The sequence below is a fragment of the Taudactylus pleione genome, unplaced genomic scaffold (assembly GCF_031769625.1).
Source record: "Taudactylus pleione unplaced genomic scaffold, aTauple2 ptg000354l, whole genome shotgun sequence".
NCBI lineage: Eukaryota > Metazoa > Chordata > Amphibia > Anura > Myobatrachidae > Taudactylus > Taudactylus pleione.
The window spans coordinates 2,236,593-2,250,721 of NW_028284755.1; the positions used below are offsets into that span (position 1 = coordinate 2,236,593).

General features: G+C 44.2%; 1 protein-coding gene across 3 annotated transcripts in view; it reads left to right on the plus strand.

Moving 5' to 3' along the window:
• RNLS (renalase, FAD dependent amine oxidase) overlaps window positions 1–14,129 on the plus strand; it is a 269,902-nt gene that overhangs the window by 16,373 nt on the left and 239,400 nt on the right. For 2 of the 3 annotated variants that reach the window (XM_088444321.1, XM_088444323.1), the window contains exons 2-4: window positions 3,807–3,912; window positions 6,513–6,655; window positions 7,877–8,038. In XM_088444321.1, the coding sequence (XP_088300447.1) occupies window positions 3,807–3,912; window positions 6,513–6,655; window positions 7,877–8,038 (411 nt within the window). The remainder of the gene's footprint in view (window positions 1–3,806; window positions 3,913–6,512; window positions 6,656–7,876; window positions 8,039–14,129) is intronic. The other variant, XM_088444322.1, reaches the window with a different exon arrangement.

Sequence of the window (14,129 nt, forward strand, 5' to 3'; positions counted from 1 at the left end):
TAGGGGTGACGCGAAAAGACTGATGAGACACTGAGGCTGCCGTGACGTAAAAACATTTGGGAACCACTGATTTAGGGTTTTTAATTTGCCAATCCAGATTCCCTCTTACAAACTCCCTCCTACTTCCTCTTAAATGCTGAATTTGTTTAAGCCAGCTGTGCGTGGGTTATGTTTTACTGCCAAGCCACCGAGGACAGAAGAGTTGCCTGCATGTTGTAAATTCACATGTTCAGTAGAACAGTTTTTCATAAAATTATTTAAGATATTACGCTTGTACACATATGTTATTTTGCATGTTCATGAATCTATGAATTTTGTATAGGTTCAGCTTGACGGGTTGTGTTCACAATGTACACAGACCAGTGTAGTAACCTAGGGGGAGATGTATCAAGTATTGAAAAGATTGAAGTTGCCCATAGCAACCAGTCAGCTTCTACTGATCATTTTATGGAATGCACTTGACAAATGCTAATTGGAAGCTGATCAGTTGCTATCGGCAATGTCTCCAGTTGCCCACTTCTCCACTCTTTTCACTGCTTGGTACATCTACCCCCTAACTCTTTATCATATTTGTGTCCTTTTAGTTGTGGCTCAATTTTTCATTCCTCTATTATCAGTGGCGGATTTGTAAATTATACATACTGTATTACATAAATGACCTAAGTTTACCAACACAAATCAGTAATGATCCAGACTATTACAATGAATATAGAAATGAAGTAAGGCAACCTAAGACCTCTAATTAAGGACTATGCAGTGTATATACAGGACTATATATATAGTACTAGCCTAAGTACCCGGCGTTGCCCGGGCTTAAATCTTCAAGTTATCAAATTTTATGTGATATCGTCCAAATCCATCTAGTGGAAGGCCCAGAACAGACTCCCTGGGTCAAAGTTCTGCCCAACACACTCTGCTGTGAAGTCCATCTGGGACCCCAACCACTCCATTAGGCATCCCAGACCAATTGCCACCCCTCTGTGAAGTTCTAAAGTATATATCAAATCCATCCAGTGGAAGGTCCAGAACAGGCTCCCCGGGTTTACTAGCGTACACCAACGGGAGGTTCAACTGGGACTTCAACCCCCTAGTATGTCTTCTTGGATTCACTGTTACCACTTTTTGAAGTTTTTGTCCAAATCCATCCAGTGGAAGGCTCAGAACATGTTCCCCAGGTCAAAGTTCTTCCCAGTGTATACCAACGGAAGGTCCGACCAGGACCCTAACTCCCCTAAAACTTGGCCAGGATCCAACTGGACCACCTCACGTTGGTTTCATCCCAATCGGTGCTGGGGTGTCTGAATGCGTAACCTGATGGAAAGACAGACAAACAGACCAATGAATTTTATATACAGATTGAGTCTCCCAGTTCTAAAATGCTTGGTACCAGAAGTATTTTGGATATTGGATTTTTTCGTATTTTGGAATATTTTCATACCATCATGAGATCTTGGAAATGGGACCCAAGTCTAAACACAGAATACATTTATGTTTCATATACACCTTATACACACAGCCTGAAGATAATTTTATACAATATTTTTAATAATTTTGTGCATTAAACAAAGTCAGTGTACATTGAACCATCAGAAGCAAAATCAAGCTAAAAAATGTCCATATTTCGGAATATTCTGTATTTCGGAATATTTGGATATGGGAGGCTCAACCTGTATAAGATTTCTCACTTTGTCGCTATGTGGTCTAATAGCTTACTTTTTCTATACTGAATAACAATGTAAGATTTGGCAGCTTTACCCTGTGAGCTGTGAAAGATATTTGCCAACAAATATTATATATAGTATCCTGGTGGCAGAGCACACAAATTGTATCAGGAATATACACTTCAAGCCAAGCCCCTTTAGGTGTAGATCCAGCAAGCCTTTGGCCACAAGAAGGTATAAATTTGAGTCCATTGAGAAGAGTCATATTGTGTATCACAAATGAGGGTGATGCAGAGATAAATGCAAGTCAGTTTGGCGAATGTGTCTTCCATGTTTTTGCTCATTGCTTGGTCTGGAGTTGAGCAAGTACAGGCCATACAGAGGTGTACACTACTCTGTCATCTCCACTTGAGCTTAAGGGCTGTAACTGGTTGGTAATGGGCATTCACACATAGATTAAGTTCAGTGAGGCCTTATCAACAGAATTGTTGACTTTGCTGAGTTGTGTGGACAAGTAATTACGTCTGTTTTCTGACAGACCTATAGTATTGCACCTGGGATAGTGCACTGATGATGATAATGACAACTATGAAACCAGAGGTAGTGGTCCAGCAACAATAATCTGCATACAACAAATATACACATTTTATCCTGTGCAATCATTGCGGAAGCAATTACTTCCAACTTGGGTTCAACTCTGCATCAGCCCCAATGTGTTTATCCCCCATCTCCCCCTTCCTCGGGCCATGATATCCCACTGTTACTTAGCATTCTCCAATCCCTTGTACACCTCGCCATCGCCTACCAGGCATATCAATTCCAATTTGGATGGCTCTGTTTTGAGATGTTAAGGGGGGATGCTGTCAGCATCCCGCCTGACGAGATGCCAACGGTCTAAATACTGGCGTCGGAATACAGACCGCCGGCATCCCGAAAGTAAACATCAGGGGTTAGGGTTAGGCACTAGAGGGAGGCTTAGGTTAGGGTGTGGGGAGGGGGAGGTTAGGTTCAGGCACTGTGGACAGAGGGGTAGGGGTAAGGGTTAGTAGTAGAGAACTTAACTTTTCTGTCGGGATGCCACTGTCGGTATTTTGACAGCCGGCATCCCATACCCAACCCAGTAAGGGGGCAGGATGGCTACAAACACTGTATAAATACACATTTGGCGGTCAGTTAAAGATAGTGTGTCTATGTATAACAGTCTAAAATATATAGAGCACAAAAAGGGAAGAAAAGCAGGAACTAAAAGAGGAACAAACGTATTAAAATTCCATTATAGAAGCATATTTATGACAGTGACACACTGCAATGTGTAATGTAACCTTTCTTACATCTCTAACAATCTCTGGCCTGCTCATTACAAAGACAGTCTCTGAAATGGCTGCTTATTTAGTGCACGCTTACTGAGCTGAGAGCGGTTTATCTACTCATCCGGGTCAGTGGCTTCAGGCTTGACACCAATTTGCAAAATAATTACAGCAACAAGGCAGCAAAGAACCTATCTGTGCAGTTATTAATGTAAATAAAATGACGTGGCTATGGAAACTTCCCTGCTGTGACCCTGTTTGGGAACATTTTTGGTTAAATTTGCCTCTTACAGATATGTCCTTATACACCTAGCCTCAATACGCAACGCAGCACGACTTGCCTGGCGTGAGTGAGCAGCTAGGGCCTGTGCAATTCTGCTAGCATTGGGCAACTTATTGTGCTGAATATGCAGCTAAATTGCAATGTGATGTAACTAGGACGTACCAGCAGACTGTGCTATTTAATGTGATATGCAACACTTGTATATCTGTGTGCACCTGAGTCTGTATATTTGAAGCACAACGGAACTTGGAATGAAAAAAGCTGTGGCCGCTACATTGTAGCACTTTGTATGCAGATTCAGAGACTCAGTCGTACAGATATACAAGCGTTGCATATCAGATTAATCAGCAAAGTCTATTGGTACATCCTAGTCCCATCACATTCCGCCTTGGATGCATTTTCGGCACAGAAAGTCTCATTGGACCTGGCGCGCTGAGAGGGGCTTTTTAGCGCAGCTGCAGCAAAGATGTATAAGGACAGATATGTACACATACGAAAAGTTTTTGTTTTATTATGCATGCTGCTTTCAGTAATGACTCATTACTTACAATCTAGGAGGGCGCATGTCAACAAGTCGATCTCCCACGGATCCAAATTGCACAGCTGACCTGGGAGCCCAGTACATCACCATCACCCCAGAGTATGCTCACAAGCACAAAACGTGAGGAATTTCATTTTGTTTTCTGGTTTAAACAATTCCCTCAAAATATGTATTCTGTAAATGCAAGGTCAACACCAAAGCAAATTAACACTGTAAAACCAATTTTATTTATACAGCAGACACAAACTTACTAATCTGTTTTAAATGCTAAATTCTGGCATGTTAGACTGCAACTTTCCTATTCATCTGGCAACAAATGTCTCCATATGTTAAAGGCAGCAGCTATTGCTCAAGGTCCCTGTTATCATGGGGGTCAGCTTCAAGGAGCCTGCACATTTTTAAATGAACACTTCAAATTAAGAGCAGCCTATAGTTTGAGCATAAAAGGAGCAGCCAGAGGGCAATCTAGTCAAAAGGTTTAAGTGGACAACTGATATGCTTATATGTAGTGCACCATTTAGACAAATTGGGCCATCTAATAGCAAATAAAGGAGAATTTGTTCAGAAATAAATAAATGAGAGAAGGATGCAAATGCAGCTACTTCTGGAAGGTGCTCCTACAACAGATTCCCATTGCTCAGAAGCTAAGGTATACTACCATTAGTCAATATCGCCTGACGTTTGTTCCACTGCTGGAACTGTTTTTGTTTTTCTTCCATTTTCCATGCTGAGGGAACAGCAACCTCGTGCGTATCCATCCACCACAGCCGCTGAGGTGAGAGGGTGCCGACAGCCCGAGAGGGATCTGGAGACACCCGGACATGTTGGCCATCGCCATGGGTGAGAAGAGAAACTTGGCCGCCACCACAGCTGCAGCCACTGCGCTCACCACCACTAACAACAACTAGGATAATGGCGGAGATGCTGGAGAACTGCAGCGTGTGTAAGAGCCATCTGAGTGAATTGCTAGTGCATCAGCGTGTGTATATACAAGATATGTCTGTGATCAACGTCGTTCACAGTCATATCAGGTCAGCCCTGCAGCACAGTTGATGCCAATATATCTGAAATGTATATGGAGCATCTGCATGGGCGTACGGGCGTCCCGCCGGTACTCTTGCTGCTGGGACCACCAACACTGACATCCCAGCGGTGCCTCCAAAATGTAACCGTAGATATTCGGGTATAACAGAGTTTGGACTTTAACCAAGTTTATGGAATCTTCTTCTCTGTGCTTCCTCCCAAGCTTCCACAGTTCTATTTAGTTTCCATTTCACTGGGTGTAGATTTGGGTGTACTCCTTTTTTAGTATTTTTTGCTGTTTTTTTTAATTTCAATAGACCAGTGCAATTTTAACAAAAACATACAACATTCAGAAAGAAAAAAATAAATATTTTAAACATAGTGCAGGAATGTTGGCCAAGTACAAAATAAAACCTAAACGGTTAACATTAGAACAGTAACTTTTTCAGAGTTAAGCTATAAAACAACACAATTAACTTCTTCCATTGTAGAGGAATATTTCTCTTCTTTCAGTGGTGGCATCTCTTCAGTAGCTGGCGGCAGTAGCGGCTTTAGGCCCGGGCAAACTTGGCCGTCGCCCGGAGCGCCATTGAATCCGGCGGGCGCTGAAAACACCCACCCTCCCTCCCGGCGCTATTGTGATAATGAAGCTTCAGGGGGAGGGAGCGGAGGAGGGGAGGGGCGGCAACACAGGACGGCGCTGGGCGCAGCAAAGCCTAGCGCCGGCCCTGGCTGGCTGTCTCAGGTCTTTGGTGGCTGCACCGTCTTCATCAGTCCCTAAGCCCAGTTTCATCATTCAGCAGATCTCTCTTTAGAGTCCAGGGACTTTGCGAGAAAAGTACAAATTCTAAACCCTCAATACATTAAAATCCTGTTGTGTGCAGGTGCAATGCGAACAATAGCCTATGCCAATGGTTCTCAAACTCGATCCTCAGAACCCCAAACAGTACACGTTTTCCAGGTCACCTAGCTGGGCACAGGTGTAATCATTACTCACTGACACATTTTTAAAAGATCCAGATGGTGGAGCTAATTATTTCACTTGTGATTCTGTGAGGAGACATGGAAAACATGCAGTGTTTGGGGTCCTGAGGATCGAGTTTGAGAACCTGTTCCCTATGTAGTGTGGTAAAAAAGTTAGAACGTCCAAAGCAAGCTGAAAGCAGACCCTCCAACATGACCCGTTCCATTGGGTACAAAATGCTCTGCTCCTGGACTTCCCACCTAATGTATGATTGCCTACACCTGTGCTGAAACACCTGTCTTATCTATTACCTAGTTCAACACAGGTGACTGCAATCATACAGTAGGTGGAAAGTCCAGGAGCAGAGTGTTTTGTACCTAATGGGAGGGGTCATGTTGGAGGGTAGGTAATAGTGATGTGCGTCTGTCGCACCACATATGGCACAAAAACTATAAGTAAATGAGGACTCATCTGTAGGAAAAAAAAATTAAAAAATTCTATATATATATATATACATATATATTATGCAAACTGTAGCTTTGTTTCCTACAACATTGTTCACATGCTTAGACTTTGCTGGATGATATATTAGAGAAGCAGTTATTTGGTTTTGCTATATTTACTTTCCAACAAGGGCATATTTTAAATGAACCAAAACATACTGCTCCTTATCGTCTCTTGTGGTGAAAAGAAGGTGGTGTTATAACATCCAACATTTGTTTTTCTTACTCAGGTTTCATGATGAACTGGTGGCTAAAGGCATCTGTAAACCATTAAGTGCTGCAGTAGAAGGGATGGTGATGACAAATGGCTCTTATAACCTGGTTACACCTCAAGGAGTCTCTTCAATCGTCAAACACTACCTCATCCAGTCCGGTATTACAGCGCTTTTCTTAATATTCAATCAAAATGATATCTTTACCTTGAGCTCCATAATTATAGATAAAACCTAAAAATATGAGTGAAATAGATGGTTTCCTTATCAAAATCTGCAATGCACCCATATTGGGAGCTAGCATCTCAATTATTTTGTCAAACTGGTAAAGTTGCTAAACGGCAATAATTGTTTTTACCATGTCAGAGTATAAATGAATAATAATATTAGTATTGGAAGACCCGTACAATATTCAGTGGGGAGGATAATGAACATTACAATGCTTTCTGTGGCTGGAGTGACTATTTATACCCCTATCATCTAATAAGAAGACATGGTTTCAGAGTTTATTTTGGATTAGGCTATATGGGACATTCACTTTAGTCCACAAGTTTAATTTGAACTAGGATTGGCCTTTTTTTTTCAATGCACTTTTCAGGTTCCCTCTCTTCACTTGTTTGCATACAGTAATATGCAGTTTAGTAAGTTGTACCATTCACTTTTACGAAAAAAAAGTATTTCCATGTTACATTTTAACGTGCATGTGCCAAATTAAGTGAGTCAGCAGTGCTAATTTTCTCCAGTGCCCTTTTCAAAGTATCACTTTACTATTTGTGCAGTATTTAACAAAGGTTATTGACAAATCTTTGCCAATTATATGCTTTAGTTACTCATACTAAATTGTTTCACAGATTAGAATACTTTTGATTATTTTATTTTTAATTGTTAAAGAGAACAATCAGTTTTTAGTAAAATAATATTACACGTAAGTAATGCTGCTTAGGTGACCAGTGGTGGTGGTGGTGGTGTTAATGGCTCAATAGCTCGGCCTCTTCCACTTCAGTATCCCATAGGTAAAAGTAGTGTAACAGGTGTTCCCGCATATGCAGTTTTGACACGTAAGCAGGTATAATGCAGATGTAGCCGCTAAAATGGTACATTGGCAAATCAGTTTACATGCCCTCAGCACTCCCTTATTAAACCTTTTCTTTGTGGGAACGCCCTGTTATAGCCCAGCTACGCTCCTTTAGCTGCAGATGGAGATGCGATTCCATATCATCCATAGTTGTGTAAGTGTGGCTTCAGAGCATGCACTGTGCGAAAACATGCAACTTTACAACTGGCTTGCATTCAACTTTGTATTACCTTTCTGCCTGTAAGCAGTGCGTACGTTTTCATCTGTTTAAATCTAAATAAATGTTAACTATCCCTCCCACTCTAAGCAGGTGCTGATGTCTTTTACGAGCGACACGTCACACAGATAAACCTTCGAGATGGAAAATGGGAGGTCTGCAGAAAGTCTGGGTCCCCCGAAGCCTTTGATGTTGTAGTTCTTACTATGCCAGTCCCACAAATTCTACAGCTGCAAGGCGATATTAGAAAAAGTAAGTCCTATTATTTTCTGTTAGGCCTTATAGATGCAAGTGTTAAAATCAAGCACTCAGGGCCTGATTCAGCAGAGGACGCTAGCCTGTTGTTCGAAGCATATTCCTGATTATGGCTAAGCCTCAGCTTCCTGGTCTCACATGCCGGCCAGCCTGCGTAAGCTGAGGCTTACTCAGCTGACCGGCGCCGGTGGTCGTGATGGTGACTTCGGTCGCAGCACTGGTATTGCAGGGAGTGTCAGACACCTCCTGCTGCATTTGCATTTCATGAAGGACGGAATTGCAAAGTTGCTTGTGTGCAACTTTGCAATTCCGTCCTGTGCTGAATCAGGCCCTCAATGTACAACAATATTACTTAGTAAAAGCTCTCTGACACCGGGCATCAATTTCCGTGCTGCCTGCAGCATTCATGATCTGTGACACTCTGTGTTGTATAGTGATAGAGTTGTATGAGAGCCCTGATTAAGTACATAGTAACTTATGCTGCTTGGAAGCTTTGAGAATACGCTTCGAAAAATGTTTTTAAAACAAAGTACAAAGTTTTATATGTTTTTGGTTTTAGGGCATTCCTAAGTGGTGCTGTTATTATTATTATTTTTGTTCCTCTACGTTTTTGTAATGTGAGATGGACCTTCTGAGGTTTTTTTCATTTTACTTTTTATTTATTTTTATTGAAGATTTTCCAACATATAAATAAAGAGAAACAAAAATTGCCACAAAGCACATCCGCTCCTGTCATTTTTCAAACACATGACAGTTAGGAGCTGATTGGTTGGAGTACAATTTAAGATTAGTAACGAGTGATAACAAGAATAACACTTGTTAATAAATCTGAGCCATTGTTTGCACACAAGGATAGGAAAGATGTGACAAATGTACAGTATATGCGGCATGAACATTAACTGAATAACATAAAAATCTGCAGTGATAATGAGAGACAGAATCGAAATGACTACTGTACTCATAGTAGAACCTGAATACGTAGCAACATATCCCTAGATATTGAGGACTGCTACACCCATGGGACAATCAAAATAAAGTGAATCCTCAGAGGGCCCCAGGTCCAGAGCATAACGGTAGGACTGCCAGAGGGACCAAAGCTGTTGCATTTTAAAGGGCATTTTGTTTAGCATAGATGAACCTGTCATGGGACACAGTGGAATTGACCAGACCCATTCAAGAGTAGAAGGATAGAGCATGATGGGCCGTCCAATGTTGAAGGATACATTCTTTAGCCAAAGTAAGCAGAACAGCAACATCAGTTTGTAAGTAGTGGTTCAATGAATCTGCACATCCCCAACCAATTTAGCATATTTTTGGGTAAGAGAGAGGCTATTCTGACCCTGTATTTAGGCACAAAAGACATAACATGGGACCAAAAGGCAGATGGGTACTGTAAGTTAATCAGGGGACGTAGATGGCATCCCGACTGTTAGGATGCTGGCGCCGGAATCCCAACGCCAGTCAGAATCCCGGCGCCAGCATCTCGGATGCTGACTTTCGACGGCAAGTATTGGGGTTAGGCACTAGGGAGGGTTAGGCTTGGGCTGCGGGGGGTGTAAGGGTTAGGCTTGGGCTGTGGAGAGGGAGGGTTAGATTTAGTGGTAGGGATAGGGTTGGGATTAGGGTACTTATCAGTAGCTGTAGGTATTCTAACCCAGTCAGGATGCCGGCTTTGGGATTCTGAGTGCCAGGATCCTGAGCGTCTGCATCCCATACTCAACCCGTTAATTAGAACTGGTTTACATTTGGGGGTAAGGCAAAAGAACGAAGTGAAGCCTATTATCATAGAACTTTGACCTAAATTTGAATTCTATGTAACAATGGATTGAACGTTAATTTTATTATTTTACAAGTATATTCCTTTGTAGGAGATGTAGTCACTATCCCGGCGTGCGGGATGCCGACTGTCTAAATACCGGTGCCGGAATCCCGACAGCTTCAGGATCCCGGCTCCAGTATCCAGACTGCTGGCATCATGAAGGTAAGTATTGGGGGTTAGGTTTAGGGGTTAGGCTTAGGCAGTATGGGGAGGGTTAGGGTTAGGCACTAAGGGGGGAGGGTTAGATTTAGAGTGCAGGGAGGTGGCGGTTAGGTTTAGGCATTCGGGGAAGGGGGGTTAAGGTAGGGGTTAGGCTTAGTGGTAGTATACTTGCCTACAGGTGTTGAGATTCTGACTGTCGGGATGCTGCTATCGGGTATTCTGACCAGCGGCAGCCCGACCGCCGGGAACCCATACCCAACCCCTTTGTAGGAAGTGATGTATGAATATCTTCGTGTACAGAACAATGGGAATACACATCAAATGGTCACTTTGAAGCATACCATAAGAAAAGCCCAGATAGATAAGTTAGGGTTATAAATATATGAAGAGACTAAAGTACCCCATATATCAGCAATCAGTTGGGGCAATTCTGCATTTTGAAAATTATTGTGTAAATAAATCTGCAATGTATGAGGATTTCAGATTCTGACCAAAAAGTGCTTGGAATTGGTGAATCAGGCTGTCAAATATGTTGGATTTCACAAATCAATTGAGGCTGTAGAGATTGCTAGTGTATGGTAATAATGAGCACATTTGCAGACCATTACTAGGAAAATTATGGGCCTTTTAAGAGTGGCAGATGTGTCTTTTCTGAAAATGGTCTGCAAATCACAGAAATGTAAGGGTGCATGTAAGGGTGTAATGTAAGGGTGCATATTGGTGGATTGGGGAATCTTTAAATTGGGGATAAAAAAATCACAGAATCTGTAAATCGTTTTTCTGTGATTGCTGATGTATAGGCCCCTTAATTTGTACTTGGTTCACTTTTAAGTTGGTGCTGGTGAGAGGAGTAACAGGAGCCAGACGGTCACAGAAAGAATTATTCCCAGAATTTAAGAAGGTAGTTATGGATCATCCCTCATATCATATTCTTGCAAAATTATGTGTAATTGTTAAATTTTTTATAATATGTTAGTGTTCTATTTATTAGATAAGAAAGCAGGGTTATATAATTAGATAGGAAAGCAAAAATATAATTAGAATATTTATCACTACTGTGCATTTTATTTTCTGTTGATTTGTTTAAAATGAGCTAATAGAACAGATATTTTCACGTTACTTTGGAATCACTAGTTAAATGTTTATGAAACATATGTGTATCAGGGAGCCCATATAAGATCAAACTTATGAGGTGTATCATGCAGATAGTGAGTAATACTTTCCATGCTTTCAATGTACCAGACATAGGTTCTTAGGGCCTGAAGTGTAGGAGGAGCAATTAAGGGCGATTAGAGATTTAGCCGCAGCCAGAATATGGGAAAACAATTTGTTAGATTGCGAGCTCACATCTGGGAAAGGATAAGAGAGCAGGAAAGACCAGGGGTCCAGAGTAAATCGCTGCTCGGATAGGGAGTTAATAATTGAAAGGACCTGAGACCAAAACGGGGTAATATGAGGGCAGGTCCACCAGATGTGGAAAAGATTTACTCTTTAGCCACAGTTCCTCCAACAACTTGGATTGGAACAGGGACGTCTTAATAGAGGAGGGGGCCCGTATGCACTCACCGTGCGGAGCCCCCTCCTCTCTCCCTGGTGGCTGGCAGCCAGCTGACACGACTGACCAGCCACCGGAGCCTTAGTAGACTCCAGGCACTAGAGCGTGCCCGGAGTCTACTGCACATGTGCAGAACGCCGGTAAATGGCCGCGGCGGCCATTTTCCGGTGTTCTGAGCAGCGGTGAGACCCGACGTGGGACCACGGACAGGAAAGATTCAATTTTAAAAAATGGGTGCAGTGTGTGCCCCGCACACACTGCACCCATTATAGATACGCCACTGGATTGGAGGTAGGGAACATTTTGGAGAGTGTCCGGTGTGTAATACCACAGATAATAAATTTTGTATGCAGTTTCTTTCATTTGCGTGGAGATGGAGCTTGTAGCAATCCCTTCTCTAACCTCCTCCCAACAGGACTCATCTGGGGGTGGTCCCAAATCCCTTTCCCGTTCTCGTTCATGACGGCTCTGGGGCTCACAGATAGTGTCAGTCAGTAAATTATAAATAGCAGAAATCAAACCTTTACAGAGAGGGGAACTAAGGTCGGATTAAGGTCTGTGGGGGCCCCTGGGCAACAAACTTGTGGGGGCCCCTATATACCACCGTCCCCTGTAGTAATGCCCCTTATATAGTGCCCACAGACCCAGTAGTGCCCCCCCTATGCAGTGCCCCTTATATAATGCCCTAGTAGTGGTCCCCCTATACAGTGCCCCCATTAGTGCACCTTATATAGTGCCCCCAGAACCAGTAGTGTCCCCCCCATGCAGTGCCCCTTATATAATGCCCCCAGTAGTGGTCCCCCTATACAGTGCCCCCAGTAGTGTCCCCAGACCCAATAGTGGTCCCCCCTATGCAGTGCCCCTTATATAACTCCCCAGTAGTGGTCTCCCTATACAGTGCCCTCAGTAGTGCCCCTTATATAGTGCCCCCAGACCCAGTAATGGTCCCCTCCATGCAGTGCCCCTTATATAGTGTCCCCAGTAGTCCCCCCTTATGCATTGCCCCCAGAAGTAGCCCCCCCTATACACTGCCCCCAGTAGTAGCCCACCCCTATTCAGTGCCGCCAGTAGTTGTCCTATGCATTACCCCCAGTACCCCCATGAAGCGGCCCCCCGTATGTGTGCCCCTTACACACACACACAAACCCCCCCCCCCACAACTTATCTGAAACCCCGCCCCTGACGTGCCCGCCGCTGTCCGCTCCGGCTCCTCTTCCCTTGCAGTATGGGACAGACGTCAGCGTCATGACGTCACTCCCATCATCACCCCGGGGGGGGGGGGGGAGCCGGAAGACGGAGCACATAAGTGAGCTCCAGCCGGCTTCCTCCATTGAAGCAGCAGCCAATGAGAGTCTGTCTGACTCTCATCGGCTGCTGTAACAGACACACAGCTGCTGCCGGCGGCTGTGTGTTTGTCACTGTGTAGTGTGGCCACTCTCACTGCGCGGTCTACACTACACCAGCGGTGGGGACACTAGCGGCGGGTGAAGCCACCGACTGCACCGCTGCTAGTGGGGGCCCCTCTGTATGTGGGGGCCCAGGGACGACCGTCCCTGTCGCTGCCCCCTTAATCCGGCCCTGACTAAGGTAAAGTCTTTCAAAAGGGGTAGAGGAGCGTAAAGCAGTTGCCCGAGGAAGGGACAAAAGGAAATGATGGGTCTGAAAAAATTCAAAAAAGAGGGAGTGGAAGGAGGGGAATTTTTGCTGAATATCAGCCATAGAGGCCTAAGTATTACAAATGTTAAGGTTGTGTATCAATCTAATCCCCGCTTGCACCCAAAGCTTAACGTGGGGAGAGGAAACCCCAGGCGAGAAATCTGGATTATTACAGGATAGGATGAGGGGAGAGATGGGGGAAGATAAACCATACCGGGTTCGGCATAAATCCCAGGTAGACAGACAAAATTTAAGGGAAGGGAAGGAATTAAGTGAGGGAGGCCTGTTGGAACTCGATAAACCCATATAGAAGCCAAAAAGTGGACCCCGGAATAGCAAGCCTCCAAGTCTACCCAAGCCAGGGTAACAAGGTAGCTGTCACTTGACTCAAATGGCTTGCCACATAATAAAAATTAGTTTCTTCTTCAGGGTCCATGGGATCCACAGCCATCACATTGGGGTTTATGGATTCATCCAGGCACCAAACAGTTAATGCAAGCTCTCAGCTCCCAGGATGCACTAGGTCCTCCCCCATATACCCCGCCCCTGGTCACAGGGCGTCAGTTGTTCTGTTTGGTGCGAGAAGGCACCACACTAACAGTGGGACTGCTGGAGCAGTCCCGAAGACCAAGTTTTTTTTTATTATTTACTTTAAAGCAGGCGTCACGTGTTCCCTGGTGGAACCGCGCGTCAATAGACGCTCGGGTCCCTGCTTCATCTACCCCCGCCGGCGCCGCAACGCTAGTCTCGGCTAGTGTTTTCGGCAGGGGCTTAGACTCTGGACCGCGACTGGGAGTAGGACCGTGGACGGCCGCTGACGCCACGGTCACAAGCGGTCCGTCCTCCGGCATAGAGACTGGCCGGGGGACTGCTGTGTGGGCAGCCAGTCTACCTGG